The sequence below is a fragment of the Babylonia areolata genome, chromosome 12 (assembly GCF_041734735.1).
Source record: "Babylonia areolata isolate BAREFJ2019XMU chromosome 12, ASM4173473v1, whole genome shotgun sequence".
In the NCBI taxonomy this organism is placed as follows: domain Eukaryota; kingdom Metazoa; phylum Mollusca; class Gastropoda; order Neogastropoda; family Buccinidae; genus Babylonia; species Babylonia areolata.
This window is the reverse complement of record NC_134887.1, coordinates 37,559,043-37,583,847: the sequence shown is the minus strand read 5'-3', so window position 1 is coordinate 37,583,847 and position 24,805 is coordinate 37,559,043. Positions and strand designations below refer to the sequence as shown.

Below are 24,805 nucleotides of genomic sequence, written 5' to 3'. Positions count from 1 at the left end.
TCCACCCAACAACCACTCAAACAACTGCCTGTCATAGGCACACTGACATACACTGTTAAAAAAAAAAACAACCGTTCCCTCTCCACCCAACCACCACTCAAACAACTGCCTGTCATAGGCACACTGACATACACTGTTAAAAAAAACAACCGTTCCCTCTCCACCCAACAACCACTCAAACAACTGCCTGTCATAGGCACACTGACATACACTGTTAAAAAAAACAACCGTTCCCTCTCCACCCAACAACCACTCAAACAACTGCCTGTCATAGGCACACTGACATACACTGTTAAAAAAAAAAACAACCTTTCTCCCTTTCCCTCCCCACCCAACAACCACTCGAACTGCCTGTCCCAGGCACACTGATATACACTGTAAAGAAAACAAACAACAAAAACTTCCCCTTTTCCCACCGTCCCCACCCCCCACGACCACTCAGCGGTTCCCAGTCCCGGGCAGCTGCTCGCTCAGCCCGGGGAACACGGGCAGCGGACAAGCCACGAAGGTGGAGGGGTGAGGGAGGGTGGGGGCGGCCGACTGACCCAGCGAGGCTGTCTGCCGCAGCAGCGAGTCGTTGGGGTTCTGTCCCAGGGCCATCCGCGCCCCGAAAAAGTCATGCATGTTGGCAGCGCCCATCCCCCCTGGCCAGGGGGAGAGCACCCCCGTGCCAAACGACTGCATGGCTGCCATGTTCTGCCCGACCCCCACGCCTACCCCCGCCGGCGACTGCTGCGGGAAGGCCGACAGTGAGGAGGGCACCATGAGGCCTTGACCCCCGCAGGTCTGGGTCAAGGAGTCCACGCGAGTAAGCATGGGTCCTTTCCATGCCTGCTGCGGCTGTGGGGGGGGCAGTGTCTGCTGGGGGAGGAGGCTGGCGTCCTGAAGCTGGGGCGTGGCTGTGACCTGATGGTGGGTCAAGGTCATCTGGCCAGGAGGGACTGGGGGGAGGGAGGGGTGGTTGGTGTTGGTGGCCAGGGTGTTGGTCTGCGTGCTGGCTCCGATGTGCGAAGACACGCTGCTGGCGATGGACTGTGATGGGTGCTGGCCCAGGGCCGCAGACAGTGCCGAGGCCAGCGTCTTGTCCCCCCCGCCACCGCCCGCCGACCCCCCACCACCCTCCCCCCCGCACTTGCTGTCCCGGCCCTCCCCTCCTGCATGGTGGTGGAGGGGGGCGGCGTCCGGGTGCATGGTGGCCCGGTGGTCCAGCATCTCCTTGTGGTATGCGAAGAGCTGGCCACAGATGGGGCAGGCCGACTTGCGCATGTGGTTGTGCCTTACCTCGTGGATGTGCAGCACCGACTTGTACTTGGCGCGGTAGTCACACACCGAGCACTTGAAGGGCTTCTCCGTGTTGTTGTGCGTGTCCTTGTGGACGCGCAGAGAGCGGTAGCAGTTGAAACTCAGGCCGCACACGGAGCAGTCGAACCCCTCCTCCTTCCCGTGCTTCAGCCGGTGTGCGCGGAGGTTGTGCTTGTCGGCCGTGCTGTAGCCGCAGTAGTCGCAGATGTAGGGCTTGAGCCCCGAGTGTTTCAACATGTGCTCCTTCAGGTTCTTCTTCCACGCCGTCTGGAAGCCGCACGACTCGCAGCGGAAGCACTTGTCGCCCGTGTGGATGCGCATGTGCTTCTCCAGGTCAGAGGCGGACTCCGTCTTGTAGTGGTCGCAGAACTCGCAGGCAAAGCGCTTCCGTGTGTCCCCGCTGCACTTGTGCACCCACACCATCTCCTCGCTCTGGAACTTGAGTGTGCACACCTGTGAACAGACAGGTAACATCTCATTGTACACACCTGTGAACAGACAGGTAACATCTCATTGTACACACCTGTGAACAGACAGGTAACATCTCAGTGTGCACACCTGTCAACAGACAGGTAACATCTGTGTGCACACCTGTGAACAGGTAAAATCTCAGTGTGCACACCTGAAACCAGTGCCTTTCCCAAGAACACACCACCACGCCAAGACGTGGCCACAAGCCCTGATCACTGGTAAACACTGTATGGGAAGTCCAATGCTGATTCTGTAACAGCACCTCCACAAGGAACACGAGAACCTTCTAAAACAATCGTAAACGTAAAGATCCTTACTCTCTCCTACTGAAGCAAAAAAAAAAAAAGTCCATAAAACAAAAAAGCGGCCTGTATGGCAAGAAAAAAAACCTTACACATGTAAAAGCGAAAAGCTAATCAATGCAATGGGGAAAAAAAAAATGATGATGCTTCATTCTAGTTCAGGTGAAATTTTGTACTGTATTGCTGTTCTTTGTCACAACAGATTTCTCTGTGTGAAATTCAGGCTGTTCTCCTCAGGGATAGCACACTGCTACAATTGCAGCACTACATTTCTTCTGAAGCCTGTAAGCATACTTGTTTTTCATATCAAGGTGGATTTTTCAGCAGAATTTTGCAGGAACAACACTTTAGTTGTTGCCACGTGTTCTTTTGCTTCCATGCGCAAAGTGCATGCTACACAAGAGACCTCATTTTATTGTCTCATCTGAATGACTAGCATACAGGGGAGAGCGTGGGATTTGATCCTGTGCTTTCAGATTCTCTAGCTTCCTAGGCTGACACATTACAACTAGGCCACCACTCCAGTATGAAAATAACAAAAGACTGTGTACCATGTATCCATTTATTTATCAATGGATCTTGCTGACACTGAAAAAATAAACGTACTGAGTGCAGTATCTTTATCAATTATCTCCTTCCTGCCACCTGATATACCTTATTTTCATTCATCTCTACCCAGGTAGGCAGCCTGCTGTGCAAATGACTTCCTGTTTGTGAAGCGCTTAGAGCTTGGTCTCCCACAGAGGATAGGTGCTATAAAAGTATCAGAGTCATCATCTATTTATGTTCAGCTCTATTTGTGCACCGAATACCTTGGCACATGTTAAGTCAGATGTGATAATAAACAACAATGATAATTCGTATTTATATAGCGCTGAATCTTGTACACAGACAAATTAAAGCGCTCACACACCAGTCATTCACACGCTTGCATAATTCTAATTCACAAAAGCTACAAAAACAAAAACAAAAAAACCATCAGTTTGTGCACTGGCTGCTCCGGACTTATGGAGAAGAACTGTGTTCAGTGACGACTGATGGTTGTCTCTTGGCAACCAAGGATGACAACAGGTTGAGCCATCGTGAAATATAAAGGATGAAGGGTAAGAGTGTGCACACGTCATCGGAGCATGGCAGATATCAAAGTGGAGAAGTCCTTGTTTATGGGCAATCCCACTCTCTAGGCCCCAAAAGTTTGAGTCCAGTGGCTCAAAGAGATTGTTACACCTGGGAATTTCTGTGGCTGCCGTGGTTGGCCATGTGTTTGTTCGTGCTTTCCTTTGCACTGCCAATGCACTGCTGAATCACCTTCTCTGCCATTCAATTCTGAAGATTTCTCTGCCTGATCTGGCGCTGAAGCAGTCTTTACATGTCAGGATGAGCAAGTCCAGAGGATGTTTGAAATCGGGGTTATCCCTCCCCCAGATGGGGCTGTCTTCCATTGTATGATAGTCAGTCATGTTCGACTATGACCATCAGAACAGCAGAGGAGGCAACTGCTGTGCCCACTGTCTGAGCTGGAATTTGATTTGTGGAGAGTTTCAGTTTCAGTTTCTCTTCTTCTTCTGCGTTCACTCGTATGCACACAAGTGGGCTTTTACGTGTATGACCGTTCTTTACCCCGCCATGTAGCCAGCCATACTCCGTTTTCGGGGGTGTGCATGCCGGGTATGTTCTCGTTTCCATAACCCACCGAACGCTGACATGGATTACAGGATCTTTAACGTGCATATTTGATCTTCTGCTTGCATATACACACGAAGGGGGTTCAGGCACTAGCAGGTCTGCACATATGTTGACCTGGGAGATCAGAAAAATCTGCACCCTTTACCCACCAGGCGCCGTCACTGTGATTCGAACCCGGGACCCTCAGATTGACAGTCCAACGCTTTAACCACTCAGCTATTGCGCCCGTCGTTTCAGTAGCTCAAGGAGGCGTCACTGCGTTCGGACAAATCCATATACGCTACACCACATCTGCCAAGCAGATGCCTGACCAGCAGCGTAACCCAACACGCTTAGTCAGGCCTTGAGAAAAAAAAAAAAAAAAGGAAAAAGAAAAAAAAGGTGTATAAATAATAGATAAGCTTACATAAATAAATAAATAATAATTATAATATAAAAAAAGGTAGTAGTAATAATAATAATAATAAATAATTGTGGAGAGTCATGCCCAGGTTCCATCCCCACTCTCTCTAAAGGTATCTTTAGGACCGCTGGTGTTGGGAAGGTCCCCAAAAGCCAGTTAGCCCTAAAAGGCTGCAGCACTAAGACCCAGTGCAATCTTTCACAAGACTAAGCTGTAAATGACTTCCCACTGCAGTTGAGAAAGCATTGATAATTTTTTTTTCTCACTCTGCTGTTGGCCCAACTGTAAGCTTATATTACACAAAAATTAATTAAAAAAAAAAAAAAAATGCATGGCAATCTCTTCATGAAAACCCAGTTTACCTCACACCCACCACAGTGGAGAAACCACTGATCATATAGCTCTCACTTTGCTGTTGGCCCAACTAACTTATATTGCAGTATAAAAAAAAATTTTAATTAAAAAAGAAAAAAAAGCACATAGCAATCTCTTCATAAAACCCCAGTTACCTCACAGGTGAAAGGCCGCTCCACCATCTTGCAGACGTAGATCTGATGATGCACGAGCCCCGCCTCCGAGGTCTGGGTTCGGCCACAGGCCCGACAGCGCAGTGGGTGAGTCAGGTCCGAGTTGTGCGTGTTCTTGTGGTGAGCCAGCAGGTCCGTGAAGCGATCGAACGTGGCCTGGCACAGCGAGCACATCACTCGCTTCAGGACATCTGCATCAAAACACACCGGGTCAAACATTTACCTGCAGGTCGATGAAGCGATCAAACGTGGCCTAGCACAGCGAGCACATCACTCGCTTCAGGACATCTGCATCAAAACACACCGGGTCAAACATTTACCTGCAGGTCGATGAAGCGATCAAACGTGGCCTAGCACAGCGAGCACATCACTCGCTTCAGGACATCTGCAGCAAAACACACCGGGTCAAACATTTACCTGCAGGTCCATGAAGCGATCAAACGTGGCCTAGCACAGCGAGCACATCACTCGCTTCAGGACATCTGCAGCAAAACACACCGGGTCAAACATTTACCTGCAGGTCCATGAAGCGATCAAACGTGGCCTGGCCGAGCACATCACTCGCTTCAGGACATCTGCAGCAAAACACACCGGGTCAAAAATTAATCCATTCAACCCTGGTGCGTTTGCATACAGCTTCAGCAGGCTTCCCTGCCAATTTGATGCAGAAAAATGCAGAGAAAATACTGAAATCATTCCATTTTTCCATCAGATTAACATGTGAGGACACAACCTGAAATACTGTAGAAGTTAGTTCCATCTGCTTGTGGTTTCTACATACATGTAAGAATGTAGAAACCATTTGAATGAAACAAATTTCAAAGCCCTAGCAATGCTCTGACACAGGGTTGTATGAGTTAAAGTTTCAGTTTCTCAACTTGTCACTGTGTTCAGACAAATCCATATACGTTACACTGCATCTGGCAAGCAGATGCCTTACCAGCAGCATAACCAAACGCCTTTATCAAGGCTTTGAGTACATGCATGTATATTTGTGTACCTATCAAAGTGGATTTCTTCTCCAGAACTTTGCCAGAGGACAACACTTGTGTTGCCATGGGTTCTTTTAAAAAAAAAATTTATAGTGTCAAGTGCATGCTATGTAAGAGACCTCCATTTATCATCTCATGTAAATGACTAGACACTCTGGTTTATATTTAAATTGGGAAGGAAAGAAAGAAAAAAAGAAAGAAAAAGACCTAAATATAGGATTCTTTCTTCCTAATGCTGTTTTGCAAGCAATAAATTTTATAAACTAGTCAGTGTAATTTTCCCAAAGTTGAAACTGTGTGCTTTTTTTTCTCCAAAAAATAAAAATTGAATGATACTTTTTTTCATTTTAACTGTTCCCTTGTTCAGTTGGGTTTTTTTGTTCAGTTATACTAACTTTTTCTGAGTGAACCTACTTCATGCCACTTAACCCTTTCAGTTCCAGGCCTATTTGTCAAGGGATGTCCAGAGGCTAATTTACCCAAAAGAAGTCTATATACCCTATCCTTTTTTTGTATAAGGAAAACTAACACTATCAACAATGACAATTTCACATGAATTTAATGAGTTTCTGATATGAAAATTCCTACAATGACACAGACGGGTATTTCCATCCTGGGGCACTTTTTTTTCTCTCATGAAGGGAGTGGAAATTTCTGTCCTGGGGCATTCAAGGGGTTAAAATACCTCTCAGTCCACTCTTTTCCCCTTGCACCTCCTCTCTCCCTACACACATTATTCCCCTTACCTTCAGCTTCACTCCCTTTCCTTGAAGTGGATTTACTTGTGGCTCTCAGACTTAACAAGTTCATCATGGCAACCCCGCCAAACAAATCACTGGGAATTCAAATCAGTCATAAATGAAAAAAACAAAACAATTTTTATTAAAAACATCGGGGTTTTTCCCTTCTGGAACCCAACTGCTTTGAAACAGCCCAGGAAATAAACCCTGCCCCCCTTCTTCTTCTGCGTTCACTCGTATGCACACGAGTGGGCTTTTACGTGTATGACCGTTTTTACCCCGCCATGTAGGCAGACATACTCCGTTTTCAGGGGTGTGCATGCTGGGTATGTTCTTGTTTCCATAACCCACCGAACGCCGACATGGATTACAGGATCTTTAACGTGCGTATTTGATCTTCTGCTTGCATATACATACGAAGGGGGTTCAGGCACTAGCAGGTCTGCACATATGTTGACCTTGGAGATCGTAAAAATCTCCACCCTTTACCCACCAGGCGCTGTCACCGTGATTCGAACCCGGGACCCTCAGATTGACAGTCCAACGCTTTAACCACTCGGCTATTGCACCCGTCTAAACCCTGCCCAAAAAGTTTGAAGTTAAAAGTTCGTGTATACAAACAGCTTTGTCCACAGCCCTCTGTGAAGTAACCACATATGACACAGTTCGACGTCATTCCAACCATTTGTCTTCTGCACAAGTCTGCCTTCCAGTCCCCTGAAGATTTTTGAAATAATGAACTGAAAAGCAAGGACAGACTTCAAAGGATGCCAGCATGTTTTTGTTTTGTTTTTTAATTCTATTTGGTATATCTTAGTCTTTTTATTCAACGAATTCTGTATTTTTATACACCACTCCAGCATGCAAGATTTCCTTGCATCACCCCTTCCCATTTTAACTTCATTCACACCACTTCCACCCTCCATCTCTCCGGCTTGGTCAGGCAAAGAGGCGGGGTTGTCGCTGCTCTTACAGAACAACATTCCCACCACGCATCCACCCCCTTTCATCCCTTCTACAACCCGATCTCTTACCAGTCTCCACTCCTCGCTACACCCCACCCTCCACCCCCACCCCGGCTGACTCCACTCTCCATACGTTCTGACTTGGGTCTGGCAAGGAGGGTGGGGTTGTAGTTGCTCAGATAGAACAACACCCACCCTAACCTCCCCCCCCCACTCCCCTTCATAAGACCCAACCTATTCCTGACTCAACTCCACTCAAACGCCCCAGGTACTCCCTACTCTCCATACCTTCTGGCTTGGTCATGCAAGACGTAGGGTTGTTATTTGTTTGGAACCCCCTGCCCCCCCACCCCCCCACCTTCTATAACCCAAACTCTTCAATATCTACCCCACAAACACCAACATCCACCCCTTCCACTCTCTACCTTCCGACTTGGTCACATGAAGGCGTGGGGTCATAGTTGCTCAGACAGAACACCCCCCCACCCCAACTCTTCTACAAGCCAACCTCTTTCCCACCTCCACCCCACAAACAACGCCCAACCCACCCCCACTCTCCATACCTTGCGGCTTGGTCACGCAGGGCGTGGGGTTGCTGCTCAGAAGAACACCCCCCCCCCACCCCCCCCAGCCACCACCTCTTCTACAAGCCAACCTCTTTCCCACCACCACCCCACAAACAACACCCACCTACCCCACTCCCACTACCTTCCAGCTTGGTCACGTAAAGGCGTTGGGTTTAGCTGCTCAGAGGAAACCCCCCCTGGACCCCCCCACCCCTCCCTTTCCCACCTACCTCCACCATACAAACACCCCCCCGTCCCACCCGCACTCTCCATACCTTGCGGCTTGGTCACGCAGGGCGTGGGGTTGCTGCTCAGAAGACCCCCCCCCCACCCCCCCCTTCCAGCTTGGTCACGTAAAGGCGTTGGGTTTAGTTGCTCAGAGGAAACCCCCCCCCCCCCCCCCCTTTCCCACCTACCTCCACCATACAAACACCCACCCGTCCCACCCACACTCTCCATACCTTCCGGCTTGGTGACACACGGCGTGGGGTTGTAGTTGCTAGGAAGGATACGCTTGGGCATGGCCTTGCGGCGGCTGGCTGCCGTGTTGTCGTCACGGCGATAGAGGGCCAGGAGGGACTGGAAGGCCAGAACCGGGTCGGACATGGTGCCCTGGGTGCCCAGCGAGGCCAGCGACGACAGCAGGCTTGTGGCGTTGGCGCCCACACTGCTGGTGGTGGTGGTGGTGGTGGAGGCTGAGGGGTTGTCTCTCTTCTCCTGCAGCCAAACACAGTGATGGGAATTTCCATGGTGATTTGGTGAGCATGTGTGTGTGTGTGTGTGGTAGGGTATGGTTGGAAATTTATTAGGATTGGAAACTGTGTGTTGTGTATATAAATTTCCATGGTGACTTGGTGAGTGTGAGTGTGGTAGGGTACGGTTGGAAATTCAGTACGATTGGAAATTGTGTGTAGTATACCAGATACATATATATATATAAAAAAATTTCCATGGTGACTTGGTGTGTGTGTGGAATGGTATGGTTGGAAATTCAGTAGGACTGGAAACTGTGTAGCATAATATATATAATTTTCCTTGGTGATTTGGCGAGTGTGTGGCTGGAAATTTGGTACCACTGGAAACTGTGTGTACAACAGTATATATAAATTTCCAAGGTGACTTGGTCTGTGTGTGGAATGGTATGGCTGGAATTTGGTAAGATTAGAATCTGTATGTAGTATATATAAACGTCCACGGTGACTTGGTGAGTGTGTGTGTGGTAGGGTATGGTTGGAAATTTGGTTTGATTGGGAAGTGTGTGTAGTGTAGTTTGACTGGAACTATATGATACAGTATCAGTATAGAAGATCAAAACACAATGGAAATTGTAATGAAAGAACAATGAGGCCAGGAAATTGGAATACTGGAAGTTGTGTCTAGTACAACACAACTGGGAAATGTGCATGGTAAAGTATGATTGTAAACTGAGTACGGCTGAGTAAATCAGTGTTGATGATCAAACCATATTGACTGTGTTTTTGTTTTTGTTTTTTTAAGACAACTGGTTTCTGTCTGATTATTTATCAGTGTATTCTTTCCTGCTATGTGTATAAATATAGAGACAGAAAGAGGCACAGAAACTGTTTGCTATTCGTCTACCCAAATGTGAGTACGCATCTTGATGCATGTGTTAACATGAACACACACACACACACACATATATAATATATATAATACATAAAATATATCATGGACACAAAGAGGGATTTTTTAAGTTCACATTATTACACAGTTACTTGCCAGTCACTTTAAAAAAAACATTCACACACACACACACACAGAAAAGAAACCTCGAAACATACAATGAGATGACAGAATCTTCACTTAAAATGTTAGCTATTTTACACACACACATAAATATTAAACAAACAAACAAACAAAGGTCTGAAAACAGGTTTTCGACATTACTAATTCAAATGATAAGAAGGAATGCTATAAAAAATATATATAAAATTAAGAAAAAATGCAGAACAAGGGAATCAACGCATTCAAGACTCATGCGAGCGATGGAAAGAGGAAATTTCTTGCACAGATTTTCCGGAAGATGGGGATACTATTCATAATTGAAATAGCCCCTGGCAGGGGTAATCACTATGTACCAAGGCTAGTAATTACAAGTTTGTTTTCCTGTGGACAAGGCGACAAAAACTTTACCTGTTCCCCCCCCACCCCCCCAATTTCTACTTGATGATGATGATATGCATACTTTACAGCACCTATCCTCGGTCAGAGATCAAGCTCTAAGCTCTGAACAAAGAGTCATTTGCACAACAGGCTGCCTTCCTGGGTAGAGCTGACTGACAGCTGTCTTTGGGCGCTCATCATTTGTTTCCTGCACTATCCAGACACACACACACTAACACAGACATGTAACTTTTTAAGTGTATATCCATTTGCTTATTTTACCCCACCACATAATCAGCCATGCTACGTGTTCGGGGGTATGCATGCTGGGTATGTTGTTTCCATATCTCACTGAACAATGACATGGACTACAGGATCTTTAACATACGTATTTGATGTTCTGCATGCGCGTACACACGAAAGGGGTTAAGGCTTTAACAGGTCTGCATATACACTGACCTGGGAAAATCTCCACCTTTCACCCACAAGGTGTGCTGAAACCTGGAATCGAACTAAAGAGACTTGGCTGAGAATTCCAGTGCTCTAACCATTCAACTACTGCACCCAAACTCACCCTCGTCAAGGAAAGAAACGAATAATAGAAATAACTACTGTTAATGCAACAACAGCCTTGAAGACATGATCCATCACATAAGTAGCATGTATCAGAAGAAAAAAAATTATATACAAAAAACAGGGTGGAGTGGAAGTGTTCAGTGAAGTGGGGAGGAGGGATGTGCCATTGGTCTGCACTAAGCCGACTTAACCAGTCTCCGTTTCACCGACAGTCAAAAATTGGTGGCCCTATGGACAAATGGAGAGCGCAGCTCCATGTGTCCACAAGCTTTAAATATCCCAGACAATCAGATGGGTGGGTATTTCAAGCCCTAGAGTCCAATTCATGGGGACTGATTTGAATATATCGGGCATAAAGCAAATCTGGACTTTGAACATCAATACTTCTGCTGCAGCAAACGGAGTATTCATAAGCCAGATGGGAAAGTCTGACAACTGATGACTGGACTTCTCACAATCAGTTCTCGACAACATCTTTATTCTAATTTAAGAAAGGGGTTTCCTGAATAAACTTTCCTGTGCGCACGCAGACATTTGTCTGCAGCTGCAGACAGTGAGCATTGTGCTCTGTTTGGACTGACACGTGTTGACATTAAGATCCACTGGTTTATATGTGTCGAGGTCGTCATTAACACATGTGATCATGCAACATGCACTTGGATGATAAAAAACAAGTTGCAATAATGTTTTGACAGACATCAGTGACAAACTGTCGTAATGTCAGCAGCACTTAAATTCAGGAGGCAAAGCACTTTGTCTGTCCTGCACACACTTAATTTTGCTTCAAACTGAATCTGACAAATCCAGAATCACCCGAAAAGTGAAACTTTTTTTTTTTCAGAGCTTAATCATAATTATACCATTCAAGTTACGACACACTGTTTCTCCACTAGTCTAACATTCAAGTTATGACAAACTGTTTCTCAACTAGTCTAACATTCAAGTTATGACAAACTGTTCCTCAACTAGTCTAACATTCAAGCAAAGACACACTGTTTCTCCACTAGTCTAACATTCAAGTTACGACACACTGTTTCTCCACTAGTCTAACATTCAAGTTACGACACACTGTTTCTCCACTAGTCTAACATTCAAGTAAAGACACACTGTTTCTCCACTAGTCTAACATTCAAGTTGCAACACACTGTTTCTCCACTAGTCTAACATTCAAGTTACCACACTGTTTCTCCACTAGTCTAACATTCAAGTAAAGACACACTGTTTCTCCACTAGTCTAACATGCAAGCAAAGACACACTGTTTCTCCACTAGTCTAACATTCAAGTTATGACAAACTGTTTCTCCACTAAACTAACATTCAAGTTACCACACAGTTTCTCCATTATTCTAACATTCAAGTAAAGACACACTGTTTCTCCACTCGTCTAACATTCAAGTAAAGACACACTGTTTCTCCACTCATCTAACATTCAAGCAAAGACACACTGTTTCTCCACTAGTCTAACATTCAAGTAAAGACACGCTGTTTCTCCACTAGTCTAACATTCAAGTAAAGACACGCTGTTTCTCCACTAGTCTAACATTCAAGTTATGACAAACTGTTTCTCCACTAAACTAACATTCAAGTTACCACACAGTTTCTCCATTATTCTAACATTCAAGTAAAGACACACTGTTTCTCCACTCGTCTAACATTCAAGTAAAGACACTGTTTCTCCACTAGTCTAACATTCAAGCAAAGACACACTGTTTCTCCACTAGTCTAACATTCAAGTAAAGACACACTGTTTCTCCACTAGTCTAACATTCAAGTAAAGACACACTGTTTCTCCACTAGTCTAACATTCAAGTAAAGACACACTGTTTCTCCACTCGTCTAACATTCAAGTAAAGACACTGTTTCTCCACTAGTCTAACATTCAAGTTACGACACACTGTTTCTCCACTAGTCTAACATTCAAGGTACGACACACTGTTTCTCCACTAGTCAAGGTACGACACACTCATGAAGTGGATCCGTGATGTCTCACCTGTTTCTCCACGGTGCAGCCCATGAAGGCGATGTCCCCCTCAGCCTCTCCATCCCCCATGCTGCCCTCTGCCCTGCGCTCCGGCAGCTCGTTCTTCACGTTCACCAGCCCACTGAGCAAATCGCATGGAATCAACCAATTATCATATATTTTAATTCTTCTCAATTGTTACGGACACTTATTCAGCGTCCACCCTCGTTCATACTTATATATTGCGCAACCAGGCTGTTGAGGATATCATACTGAATCAATCACTGTCATTAGAATTTTTTTTTTAATTCTTATTCAGTTATTGACACTTATTAAGTGCCTATCCTGTGTCATACTTACGCTGCGCAACCAGGCTGTTGAGGATAATATACTGAATCAATCATTGTCATTTAAAAAAATGTTTGGTTGTAATTGACACATTTACCGCCTATCCTCGGTCATACTCATGCAGTGCCTAGCCTAGGTCATACTTACATAGTGCCTATCCTCGTTCATACTTTTATAGTGCCAATCCTTAGTCATACAGCGCCTATCCTTAGTCATACTTTGCACCTATATCTTCAGTCAAACTTACATAGTGCCTAATCTTGATCATAACTATAGGGCAACTATCTTCTGTCATGCTTATATAGTGCCTATCTTCAGTCATACAGTGTCTATCCTCAGTCATACTTACAAAGCACATATCCTTGTTCTTACAGCGCCTACCCTCAGTAACAGTGCCTAATCTCGATCATAGTATATGGTGCCTATCCTTTGTCATACTTATACTGCATCTATCCTCTGTCATCCAGTGTCTATCCTCATACAGCTCCTATCCTAGGTCATACATAGCACCTTCCTTCTGTCATATGCCACATACCCTAAGTCCTTTTGTATTATACTCCATGTTTGGTGATACATATACTTACCATGTCAAACTGATGCAAACTAGGCCTATCGGTTTGCTCTGCTCGGCCAAATTTCGCGTGGCTAACAGTGAAAAGATGACCCGTCTTGCCCGGTCCGCTCTTAGCCAATCAAACGCCTCTAAAAGCTATAAGCGCTGAATCATTCCTTTGGCCAAGGCTTTCCACACCATCTTGTCAGGTTTACGCTCAGTCAAACAGCATTTATCCTTGGTCATACCTGTACAGCACCTATCCTTGGTCATTGTTATACAGCGTCTACCCTCAGTCACATAGCGCCTATCCTAGGTCATACTTATATAGCACCTATTCTCAGTCATACTTATATAGCACCTATCCTCCGTCATACTTATATAGTACCTACCCCATCACACAGCGCCTATCCTCGGTCATACTTATACAGCACCTATTCTCGGTCATACTTATATAGCATCTATCCTCCGTCATACTTATATAGTACCTATCCTGTCACATAGCGCCTATCCTCAGTCATACTTATATAGCTCCTATCCTCCGTCTAAAGTGCCTATCCTTCGTCATACTTATACAGTACCTACCCTGTCACACAGCGCCTATTCTCGGTCATACTTATATAGCATCTATCCTCCGTCATACTTATATAGCACCTATCCTCGGTCATACTTATATGGCACCTATCCTCCGTCTAAAGTGCCTATCCTCCGTCATACTTATATAGTGACTATCCTGTCAAATAGTGCCTATCCTTGGTCATATTTATATAGCACCTATCCTCTGTCATATTCATATAGCACATATCCTTGGTCAGAGTCTAAGCCCTACGTGCTATATAGTCATTTGCTCCTCGGTAGAGCCGATAGAGTCGATATATGTGTGCGCACGTGCATGCAAGTACACAGAATACCAAAAGCTGTTGGGTTTTTTTTTGGTCAATATCTTAAAAAACAAACAAAAAACCACTTCAAACTCATCAAGATGGCATGTAGAAAGAGGAACAAGACATGGAATACTGCATCATTTTTTTTTTTTTTTTTTTTAAACTTTCTTTCCTACTCATTCCAAAGATTTCACTCACAGTGTACACACACACAAAAAAAGGAAAAGAATAAGGACCAAAGTACAACACTCAGGCAACAAAATCCACCTTTTTTTGGGGGGGAAAAAAAATCTTTGAATCAACTGTTTTCTTGAAAATGTATCACCAGTAATCATTCAAGGTGCTGGAATTTTTTGTAATCATCCTCCTTCAAACACACGCATGACCACACACGCACACACACATTCGGATGAGACGATAAACCGAGGTCCCGTGTCCAGCATGCACTTAGCGCACGTAAAAGAACCCAAGGCAACAAAAGGGTTGTTCCTGGCAAAATTCTGTAGAAAAATCCACATCGATAGGAAAAACAAATTAAACTGCACGCAGGAAAAAATACAAAAAAAAATGGGTGGCGCTGTAGTGTAGCGACGCGCTCTCCCTGGGGAGAGCAGCCCGAATTTCACACAGAGAAATCTGTTGTGATGAAAAGAAATACAAATACACACACATGCACATAAACAGATGTTCCCAAACTCATCAGACAATTTACAGAATGAATTCACAAGCATCTGAAAGCACAAAACTTGAATATTTCAAGCGCTGAACTATCATCTGGTACCACAGTTTTCCTGCAGATAATACATTATTCACTCAATTAAATCTTCCTATATCCCACATTTTGTAGCAAATCTGATCAATATCAGACGTGTGTTAAGACCTGAAAGATAAATACACCAACAGCACTCAGTCCTATGCAATAAATTTAGCCATGCTAAAGGCAATTAAACTCTTCAGAGCCCCAGGGTGGAAACTTCCCCACCCTTCCTGTGAGCAAAAAAGTGTCCCAAGACACATTTTTCTGTCTGCATTATTGTAGGGATTTTCCTCACAGAAAACCATTCTACACAAAATTGTCATATTGGATAAAGTGTTAATTTTCCTTTCATAAAATTATAAGTTATATATACTTTCTTTTAGTAGTTTGCAAACTACTACTATAATTATTTTTATCATTACTTTTTTATCATTTGCTTGCTATTTTTTTCTTTCAGTGGTTTGCTTGCTATTTTATCACAATAATAATTGCTATTATCACTATGGTTGTTATCATTATCATCATTATTAACACCTTCCATCATAAAAAAAAAAATCACTTGGCAAATAGTTGTTACTAGTGCAAAACAGGCTTGGCAATGAAAGGGTTAAGCTGACGTATCGCAATGCCCTCTTTCCCTGAAAATATTTCATTCAACACTTCCCAATGACCACCACTTTTATTGAAAAGTAACAGCAAAAACAACAAAGGGCTGTTTTCACTTGGTCAGGACTACAGAAGTAAAACTGAACCTAGGACTACAGAAGTAAAACTGAACCTAGGACTACTTCTACCTAGGAATACAGAAGTAAAACTGAACCTAGGACTACAGAAGTAAAACTGAACCTAAGACTAAAAAACTGAACCTACGACTGAACAGTTTGAAAAGTTTTATTGAAGCTTTGGCACCATGGTGGTCAAGCTAAGATGAACATCAATCAAAACACTGTTTCTCTATTGTTTGTTGTTTTTCTTTTCAAAATTAACAGAATTCTGAAGCAATATTATGCAGCTTCACTTGCTGGACAACTGGTGTTATCAACTGGTACACCTGTGACATTTTTTTCTTCTTTTGTTAAATCTAATGAAATAGCTAATCAACGGCGTCTCCTCTGCAATGGGAGTTCATTTACATCTTAGTCTTTTCTGGAGGACTATGAATCTCAAACTAGGAGTGGCTCTTCGTGCTGCAAAACCATTTGGCCTTGGGGAACCATCCCAATGCCGGATGACCTAAAACCCTCCTGGCCAAGAGAGTGGGGATGTAACTTGGGCAAGACACTCGACACTGTAATCATCTTCTTCTTCCGCGTTCACTCGTATGGACACGAGTGGGCTTTTACGTGTATGACCGTTTTTACCCCGCCATGTAGGCAGCCATACTCCGTTTTCGGGGGTGTGCATGCTGGGTATGTTCTTGTTTCCATAACCCACCGAACGCTGACATGGATTACAGGATCTTTAACGTGCGTATTTGATCTTCTGCTTGCATATACACACGAAGGGGGTTCAGGCACTAGCAGGTCTGCACATTTGTTGACCTGGGAGATCGTAAAAATCTCCACCCTTTACCCACCAGGCACTGTCACCGTGATTCGAACCCGGGACCCTCAGACTGACAGTCCAACGCTTTAACCACTCGGCTATTGCGCCCGTCGACACTGTAATCAAATTCTAGCCCAGATGGTCCTGCCTCCTCTGCTGTTCTGAAGGTCCCAGTCAGACGCGACTGACTATCATACAATCTAATGTCATCTTCTGTGAAAGACTGTGAGCACCATGTGTTCAGCTGCCATGGTACACAGATTCAACTCATGCTGTGAACTCCCCAGTGTATGACTGTACAGTCCTTCACAGAAACTACACTGGAACGATTAGAAGTAATGTGAATAATAATAATTTTTCTTAAAGAACAGGATTTTTTTTTTTTTTTTTTTTTTTTTTGTAAAAAGAGGTAGTGAGGGGGAAAAAAAGTCTTGCAGAGAGTGAAGTTAAAAAAAAAAAACCCACTTGTTCTGAAATTTCATTTCTGCAGTTTTACTTTACAATAATTCATTATCAATCAGTAAATGTATTATCAATTCTATACAGCATTTTACTTTACAATAATTTATTACCAATCAGTGTATGTATTATCAATTCTATAGAGCTTTACTTTACAGTTATGAATCAATGTATGTGTACTGTATTATCAATTTTACAGAGCTTTACTTTACAGTTACCAATCACTGTATTTATGTCTTGTTTTACCACTGTATGACAGTGTGAAGTTATCTATCAATCAATGTAAGTATGAATGAATTGTATTACCAATGTATGATAGTGAAGTTCCACTTACCCACCGTTCCCGAGTTCCTTCTGCATTGGTTGAACTAATCTGACACAGCTGGATAGGAAGACAGAAATTGAAAAAAAGAAAATTAGACCTGTGCCTCAGATGATTATGAATTCATGATCAAGGAAAAAAAAAAAATCTGATTTAACATTTCTCACAGAAGCTGACACATGAGATGTTTCAGCTTTTGGTTCAGACAAGGATTCTTCTGCATTCGTGGGTTGCAACTTCCATGTGTGTGTGTGTGTGTGTGTGTGTGTGTGTGTATGACAGTCAGTCATGTCCGACTATGACCATCAGAACAGCAGAGGAGGCAACTGCTGTTCCGACTATTAGGGCTAGAATTTGATTATAGTAGAGAATGTCTTGCCCAAGTTACATCCCCACTCTCTCGGCCAAGAGGGTTTTAGGACAGTTGGCATTGGGATGGTTTCCCAAAGGCCAACTAGCCCACAAGGCTGCAGCACTAAGAACCAGTGCAATTTTGCCTCCTAGTTTGAGAGTCATAGTCCTTCACAAAAGACTAAGCTGTAAATGATTTCCCATTGACTGGAGAAACCATTGATAATACAGCTCTCACTTTGCTGTTGGCCCAAATGTAAAACTTATGTCAATCTGTATGAGTGGGCTTTTACATGTGTCACTGTTGTTGTTTTTGTTTTGTCATGTAAGCAGCCACACAGCGTTTTCAGGGGTGGCTGATATGAGAAAAAGTTCCAGTGTCAATGGATCTCACCAGTCTGTATAAAATGTACATGCAACAAGAAAAGTCATTCGGTTGAGACAATAAAACCAAGGTCCCATGTGCAGCATGCACTTAGCGCAAATAAGAGAATGCACCGCAACAAAAGGGTTGTCCCTGGCTAAGTTCTGTAGAAAAATCCACTTTGATTGGTTAAACAAGTACGCTTTGGGGAGGTGGGGAAGGTGGGGGGTGACGGGGGTGGCCCTGCATTGTGGCAACACATACTCCCAAAGAAGAGCAGCTCGAATTTCATACCTAGAGAAATATGTTATGACATAAATCAATGCACTACAATACAATCTGCAAAGCCGCAAAGACAGACTGAGCGAGCGATCATTGTTCCTTGGACCCTTTACTGTCTCCTGCGGAGATTCCTTTCCTTTCTTTCTCACTGCACATTTCCCCTGTGATTAATACTGACTGTCCAGTCACATTCATCCCACCTGCAAAATTCTGTGCATTGTAACAAAATACCATCACGCACCAATTTTTCACAGCCTTGCATCAACAGATCAAGAACAGGCACAATTTACCTTAAAACTGAACTTAAGTATATATCAATATTCAGAATATTTAGTTAAATAAAGACCTCTGAGTAAGTCTAAAAAAAAAATGTATCTAAGTGGTTGGAATATGATTATAATACAAGCAAAAATTGCTTTACATGAGAGAGTCAAGAGAATATCAGGGAGAAAGGAGGGGGCAGGGAAAGCAGATATAAGCTGAACACCCTTGAGAAAATACTGCATTAACTTAACAAAATGCTGCTAAACACCACAAGAACACAGACAACATGAGACAAAATAAACTGTTCATTGAACAAAACATAAGATGGTCCAAAATGAAAATGAATCATTGAAAAGATAATGTCACTGTCACTTACATGCATTTCATCATATAAATCACAGCAGCCGAAACACACTGACACAAGACGACGGGATACATTTCATCAGCCCCCAATCAGGTGCAGTTCCTACCTAGAGATGAAAGTGCTATGGGCCGAGATCGGAAGACAAGTCGCCTGTCCTCCGCTTCAGATGCGTCTTCGGAAGTGTCGCTCGAATTTCCTGACCGACACTGCGGATGTCTGTATCTCACGCAATCTCAGACCTGCCTGATGCCGGAATATCTCATGAAAGGAAGCACACGCCACAGGCCACTCATGCTGTCACACACCTAAAGTAACTTAGTAAATGGATCTCCATAGCAACAAAATTATCCTCCTCACCATAATTGAAAAATATTTTAAAAAAAGAATAAATAAATAAATAAACCTGTCCCAAAGTCTATGGCTCTTTCATGTCTTGCTCTCATGGTGACCTCAGTTTCAATATCCTCTCCACTTGCACACCTGTGGGGAGTTTCCTTCAAGTTTTTCAAGGTGTCGGAGGCGCCATGGCAGAATCAGTAGGGCACTGGACTTCTTATCCAGTGTTCGGTGATCGGGGTTCGAGGCCCTTTTCATCATGGTGTTGTATCTTTGGGAAAGGCACTGTGCTCCAATTTTCCTCACTCCAGCCGGGTGTGAATGGGTACCTGAGTTTGGTTGGGGAAGGTCAAAACAATGGGAAGAGAGGATTGGACTCTGCCTTCCTGTGCTAAGCCCTAGATACAGTGGATATGAATTCACTGGCCTGATAAGCAATAAAGGCAATGGGACTTTTAACTTTTAAGTCTGGCAGATGCACTGCTGCTGAAGAGACACACTGGCAATATCCATACCGGCTGAGACACTTGCTCTATCTGGCGCTACAGCTAAGCCGTTACCACAGACGCCATTCAGCAGCAGCACTTGGCCTTTGGAGGGCGGCATGGTGATCCATCAATGACATCACATGACAGTCTCCCAGTGCTGTGACTTTGACAGGATTATGACTGTGGTTGCGTAGAGTCCTGCTGAAATGAGTGTTAAGGATAATGCCACTGAGAAGTCGTGCAAGATTTGACAGTTCCACTCAGTTTGCCTCGGACAGGAGCCCAGACACTGGCTGTGTCAGGTGAAGTCTAATAACTAATAAGCATGTCACAAAACTGACAACATCAGATTAACAAAAACTCAACTAACATTTGGGTGGGGGGAAAAACAGAAAAGAAAAAAGATTAAAGCTGAAAGACAAAACTGGGTAAAACTGCAGGCATATTAAAGCAACTAAACAAAACTACGTGATGTTCGGCCTTAGCCGTTTCACCATATATCACCAGCGGTTTGAAAAAAAAAAAGTTAAGATTTACAAGGCTATGACTATATTATACATAGTGCTGCATATAATAAGCATTGACATCAGGCACACATAAAAATACCAACAGGTAACACATTTTCTAGGCACAACAAATATAAAAGCTTCCAAGTTATCATGTCTGAAGAGAGGGGAAAAACAAAAAACACAAGTTGCAGAATACAAGCAGCTGGGTGAACCAGGAAACAGAAAATGAGAGAAGGCAAGATTTTAAAAAAAAAAAAAAAAAAAAAAAAAAAAGGAAATATAGTTAACTGATTAGACTGGATAAAAAAAAAAAAAAGATTCAAGCAGCATCAAAAGCTGTCCTGTGATCTTGAACTCATGGGTGCACATACACGTTCAGACACACACACACTAAATTTCATTTGACTGTAACACAAATATAGCTAAGAAAAATTGGGGGCAACAGGATAAATCAGAGTGGCTGCATACTAGCTTTTTCAAGTCTTTTTTGCACACACTGTGTAAAACTAAATCTGCTTCAGCATATGACTTTCAAAGTATAAATCACACACACACAGTGACACACGCACACACGCACACACACACACATGCACACAATTCGCTTCTTTGATGTATTATATTTAATACTGTTATTTATATTTACACTGTTGTCGGTTATTACTTGCTGATATGCACATACATATTCTCCTTCCCATGACAACTCATTCAATACACACCACAATCTCTTTTGACTTTTTCTTATAATATACTTTTCCTCTGATACATAACATGAACTTTTTTTTCTCTTTTTTTTTAACACTAATATTCACATGCATTCCCTCTCCTTTATACACTACTTTACTCCTTTCCGTCTAAAAACACTTATAGTGAATAGACGTTAAACTGATGAAAACACACACACACACACACACACACACACACACACACACACACACACACACACACAGAGGGGAAACAAGAAAGTCACACAGTAAAAACAGGACACAGAATAAGCCACACCACAGCACAAAACGACTTGAACCAACAAACTCACCAATGATACAGACCAAAGAAGTGCTCCATCAGTTCGTTGGCTTCCAGTTTGGTTTCCGCCATGATGCTGTTGAACTTGTCCATGACATCTTTGCGAACAACAATGGCTCCAGCCTCTTCAGACATACTGTAGTCAAGGAATCTGGGGAAGGGAGTGGGGATTATGGTTGTTTTTTGGTTGTTTTTTTTTTCCCAAGCATTTACAAGATGTCACAGGCTTAGTCTGTGTGTGTGTGTGTGTGTGTGTGTGTGTGTGTGTATTTGTATTTGTGTATCTTTTTATCACAAGTCACAACAGATTTCTCTGTGTGAAATTCGGGCTGCTCTCCCCAGGGAGAGCGCGTCGCTACACTACAGCGCCACCCATTTTTTGTGTATTTTTTCCTGCATGCAGTTTTATTTGTTTTTCCTTTCGATGTGGATTTTTCTACAGAATTTTGCCAGGAACAACCCTTTTGTTGCCATGGGTTCTTTTATGTGCGCTAAGTGCATGCTGCACACGGGACCTCGGTTTATCGTCTCATCCGAATGACTAGTGTCCAGACCACCACTCAAGGTCTAGTGGAGGGGGAGAAAATATTGGCGGCGGTGTGTGTGTGTGTGTGTGTGTGTGTGTGTGTGTGTGTGTGTGTGTGTGTGTGTGTGTGTGTGTGTGTGCATGCATGTAGGGGTTGTGGTGGTGGCTGTTCAAGCGTATGTGTGGAGTAAGTGTGGTGTACAAACTGTGTGAATGGAGTTTGTATTGCGCATTTAGACGCATGATACAAGATTACGTGCAGCATATGAAATTTCAATGTCAATTATTATTATCACTTTTATTTTTTATTACTGTCATGCCTGTGAAAATTGCAGTCAGATAAAATGATAAACACAACTAAACCCTATATCATAGTAAGCCTAACATTAAGACATTTCAACTTAAATGAAAGACAAGGGCGGAGGAAGTAAAAGACTTCTTCCTGAAAGAAACTTGTGAATAAAGGTGTTTGTTTTTTTTACCCAGCTCATGCACTCGCACCTGCACACCCACACACACACTGTGAAAGGATGAACCTCCACGGATTAGGGATATGTTACATCAGTATAATGTGTTTATTTCTGTGCATCAGCTGATAACCTGTTTTGGATAGATATATCCCCTCAATAAATGAAATGAGTGAAAACCTGTGTTGGTTAGCCATATTTAACAAGCAGTACTTGGCTTCACTTCCCAAACGGACACTGCCCATACCTCTCCTGATCTGACTTAAGATCTGATTCTGATGAATTTGGTCGTTCTCTTTTCTGGAGGGGGTAGGAAGTTAGAAACGACACTTCTGGTCCAGTGTTCCCAGTGATCAGAGTTCAAGGCCCCGTTTCAGCACTAAGTTGTGTCTCTGGGAAAGACACTTTACCCCGATTTCCCTCACTCCCCATAGGTATGAATACATAGCTGACATAAAGTGGTGGTTAAAACGGTAGAATGAGCGGATTGGGCCAAGCCCTTGACAGTGGATACATATATTAATTTACTGCCTCAATGGCTGTAAAAGGCGATGGAACCATTAATTATTTACTACACTGTAAACTGGGGAAGACAAAAAAACAAAAAACAAAAAAAGGAATGAAAATATTGCAGAATCGTCTGGAAAACCATTTGCAGACACAGGCTTTTTTTTTTTTTTTTTTTTTTTTAAACACACAACAGACTGGCCTGAAGGAGTCTGGTGAAGAGTTCTGTGCTGCGCCCCAATATCTCTTTAGAGCTGAGGAGGAACTAGAGAGTTCTGTAAGTCATGGGGAGTTGATTTTTTAATAATAATAATAATGCTATTTATACAGTGCTGAATCTTGAGCATAGACAAATCAAAGCGCTTTCACACGCATGCATAACTCTAAAACTGGAGAAACTGAAGACAAGGAAGAGGCAGGGAAGGGAGGCTATCTTGTGAAGAGGTGGGTTTTAAGGCCAAACTTGAAAGAGCTGAGTGTGGAGACTTGACGAAGCGAAAGAGGAAGTTCATTCCAATTGCAAGGTCCAGAGACAGAGAAAGAACGGTGGCCAACAGTCGAGAGTTTGAATCTGGGTATGCGTAAACAGAGTGGATCCCAAGCTGATCATAGTGAGCGAGAATGCATGTAGAGGTGACGGCAGCCACAGAGATAGGAAGGGGCTGATTTGTGAATACATTTATAACATAGGGTGTTGATCTTGAACTTTATTCGGTGTGAGACAGGGAGCCAGTGGAGATGTTGCAAAAGGGGAGTGATGAGCTCAGATCTGTTTGGGGTTACTGAGTGGAGATGCCTGACACCTTTGAACAGAAATAAAAAGTTACCAGTCTGAGGATGGGGTCTTGCTTTCTCTGAGTGGAGGCTGTTCAATTTGAGTTGAAAATTTGATGAAAAAAAGCAGCATGAGTAAATTTATATTACAGTGTTATGCTGTCTTGATATTGTTCCAACATCTACAGTCTGTTAAATGTTTCTTTTTTTCCTCTTTATTTATGGCTGCATTCTTGCTCCAGACAGTACCGTACCCATCCGAACAATACTCTACCATTTCTGCTGTTGGAAGATAACATTTGTTCTGTTAATTAAAAAGCATCCAAAAATATCTGAACATGCTCATGTTTGTTTGTTTTTGTTTTTAAACGAATGCCGTACACTGCCTTCATTCTATTTTCAGTTTGATATATAAAAAAAAATTTAAAGAAAAGACCTTTATCATGCATGTTCAATAAAAATGTGGAAGTTTTTCAGCTACGGAACTGCTCTGATTATGCTAAAGTATTTCTCTGTGCCCCGTCACTCATTCATCACGAACTGACGCCGCGTTTTAATGTGCCGAACATGTCAATGCTGCTGGCAGCGCAACAATGCGCACTTGCCATTCTCCAGCTGCACGCTCCAGTCAATACGGTTTGGCCTTGACTCCAGGGTCAGGTCAAAGCGCTCTGGGGGGTAGAATATTTTCATCGCTGGCCGAGGTGAAATTTTCACCGACTTTCCCCATAGTCACACATTCCGATCGACTCTTCAAACGTAAAAATTGCACTCACCTATAAATTGGGTGGGGCCACGCCGGATAAATGCTAGATTCCTTGCACCCTCACCCCCCTCTCATTGACAGAAAATTCAACATGGAGTCGATGCGCCAAATGCACATTCAGTTGCAGCCGCAGACGATAATTTTTGCAGGCCGAGTCTGTCCCAGACGACACAAAAATAACATGAAACCAGCCGAATCACACTGCTGTCGATGCAAAACGGCACTGCTGCCGAGCTGGTAGGTCCAGCAGCTGTCAAAGATGCAAGTGAATGTTGCTGGATGCGATATCAAATGGCAGACAC

The 24,805-nt window shown here is 43.4% G+C and overlaps 1 protein-coding gene across 5 annotated transcripts; it reads right to left on the bottom strand.

Moving 5' to 3' along the window:
• Nucleotides 1-403: 403 nt before the first annotated feature.
• LOC143288188 (uncharacterized) lies at nt 404-24,805 on the bottom strand. Of its 5 annotated transcripts, none has more exons than XM_076596504.1 (7): nt 24,514-24,805; nt 21,474-21,614; nt 17,495-17,542; nt 12,645-12,756; nt 8,416-8,671; nt 4,674-4,882; nt 404-1,755 (listed from the first exon to the last, which is right to left on the bottom strand). In XM_076596504.1, the coding sequence occupies exons 2-7, from the start codon at nt 21,596-21,598 to the stop codon at nt 439-441; spliced, it is 2,067 nt and encodes a 688-aa protein (XP_076452619.1). In that variant the 5' UTR covers nt 21,599-21,614; nt 24,514-24,805; the 3' UTR covers nt 404-438. The 5 variants fall into 5 exon arrangements, with proteins under 5 accessions (XP_076452619.1, XP_076452621.1, XP_076452620.1 ...); XM_076596506.1 differs by lacking the exon at nt 24,514-24,805 and adding an exon at nt 19,214-19,350 and having other exon boundaries at nt 21,474-21,612; XM_076596505.1 differs by lacking the exon at nt 17,495-17,542.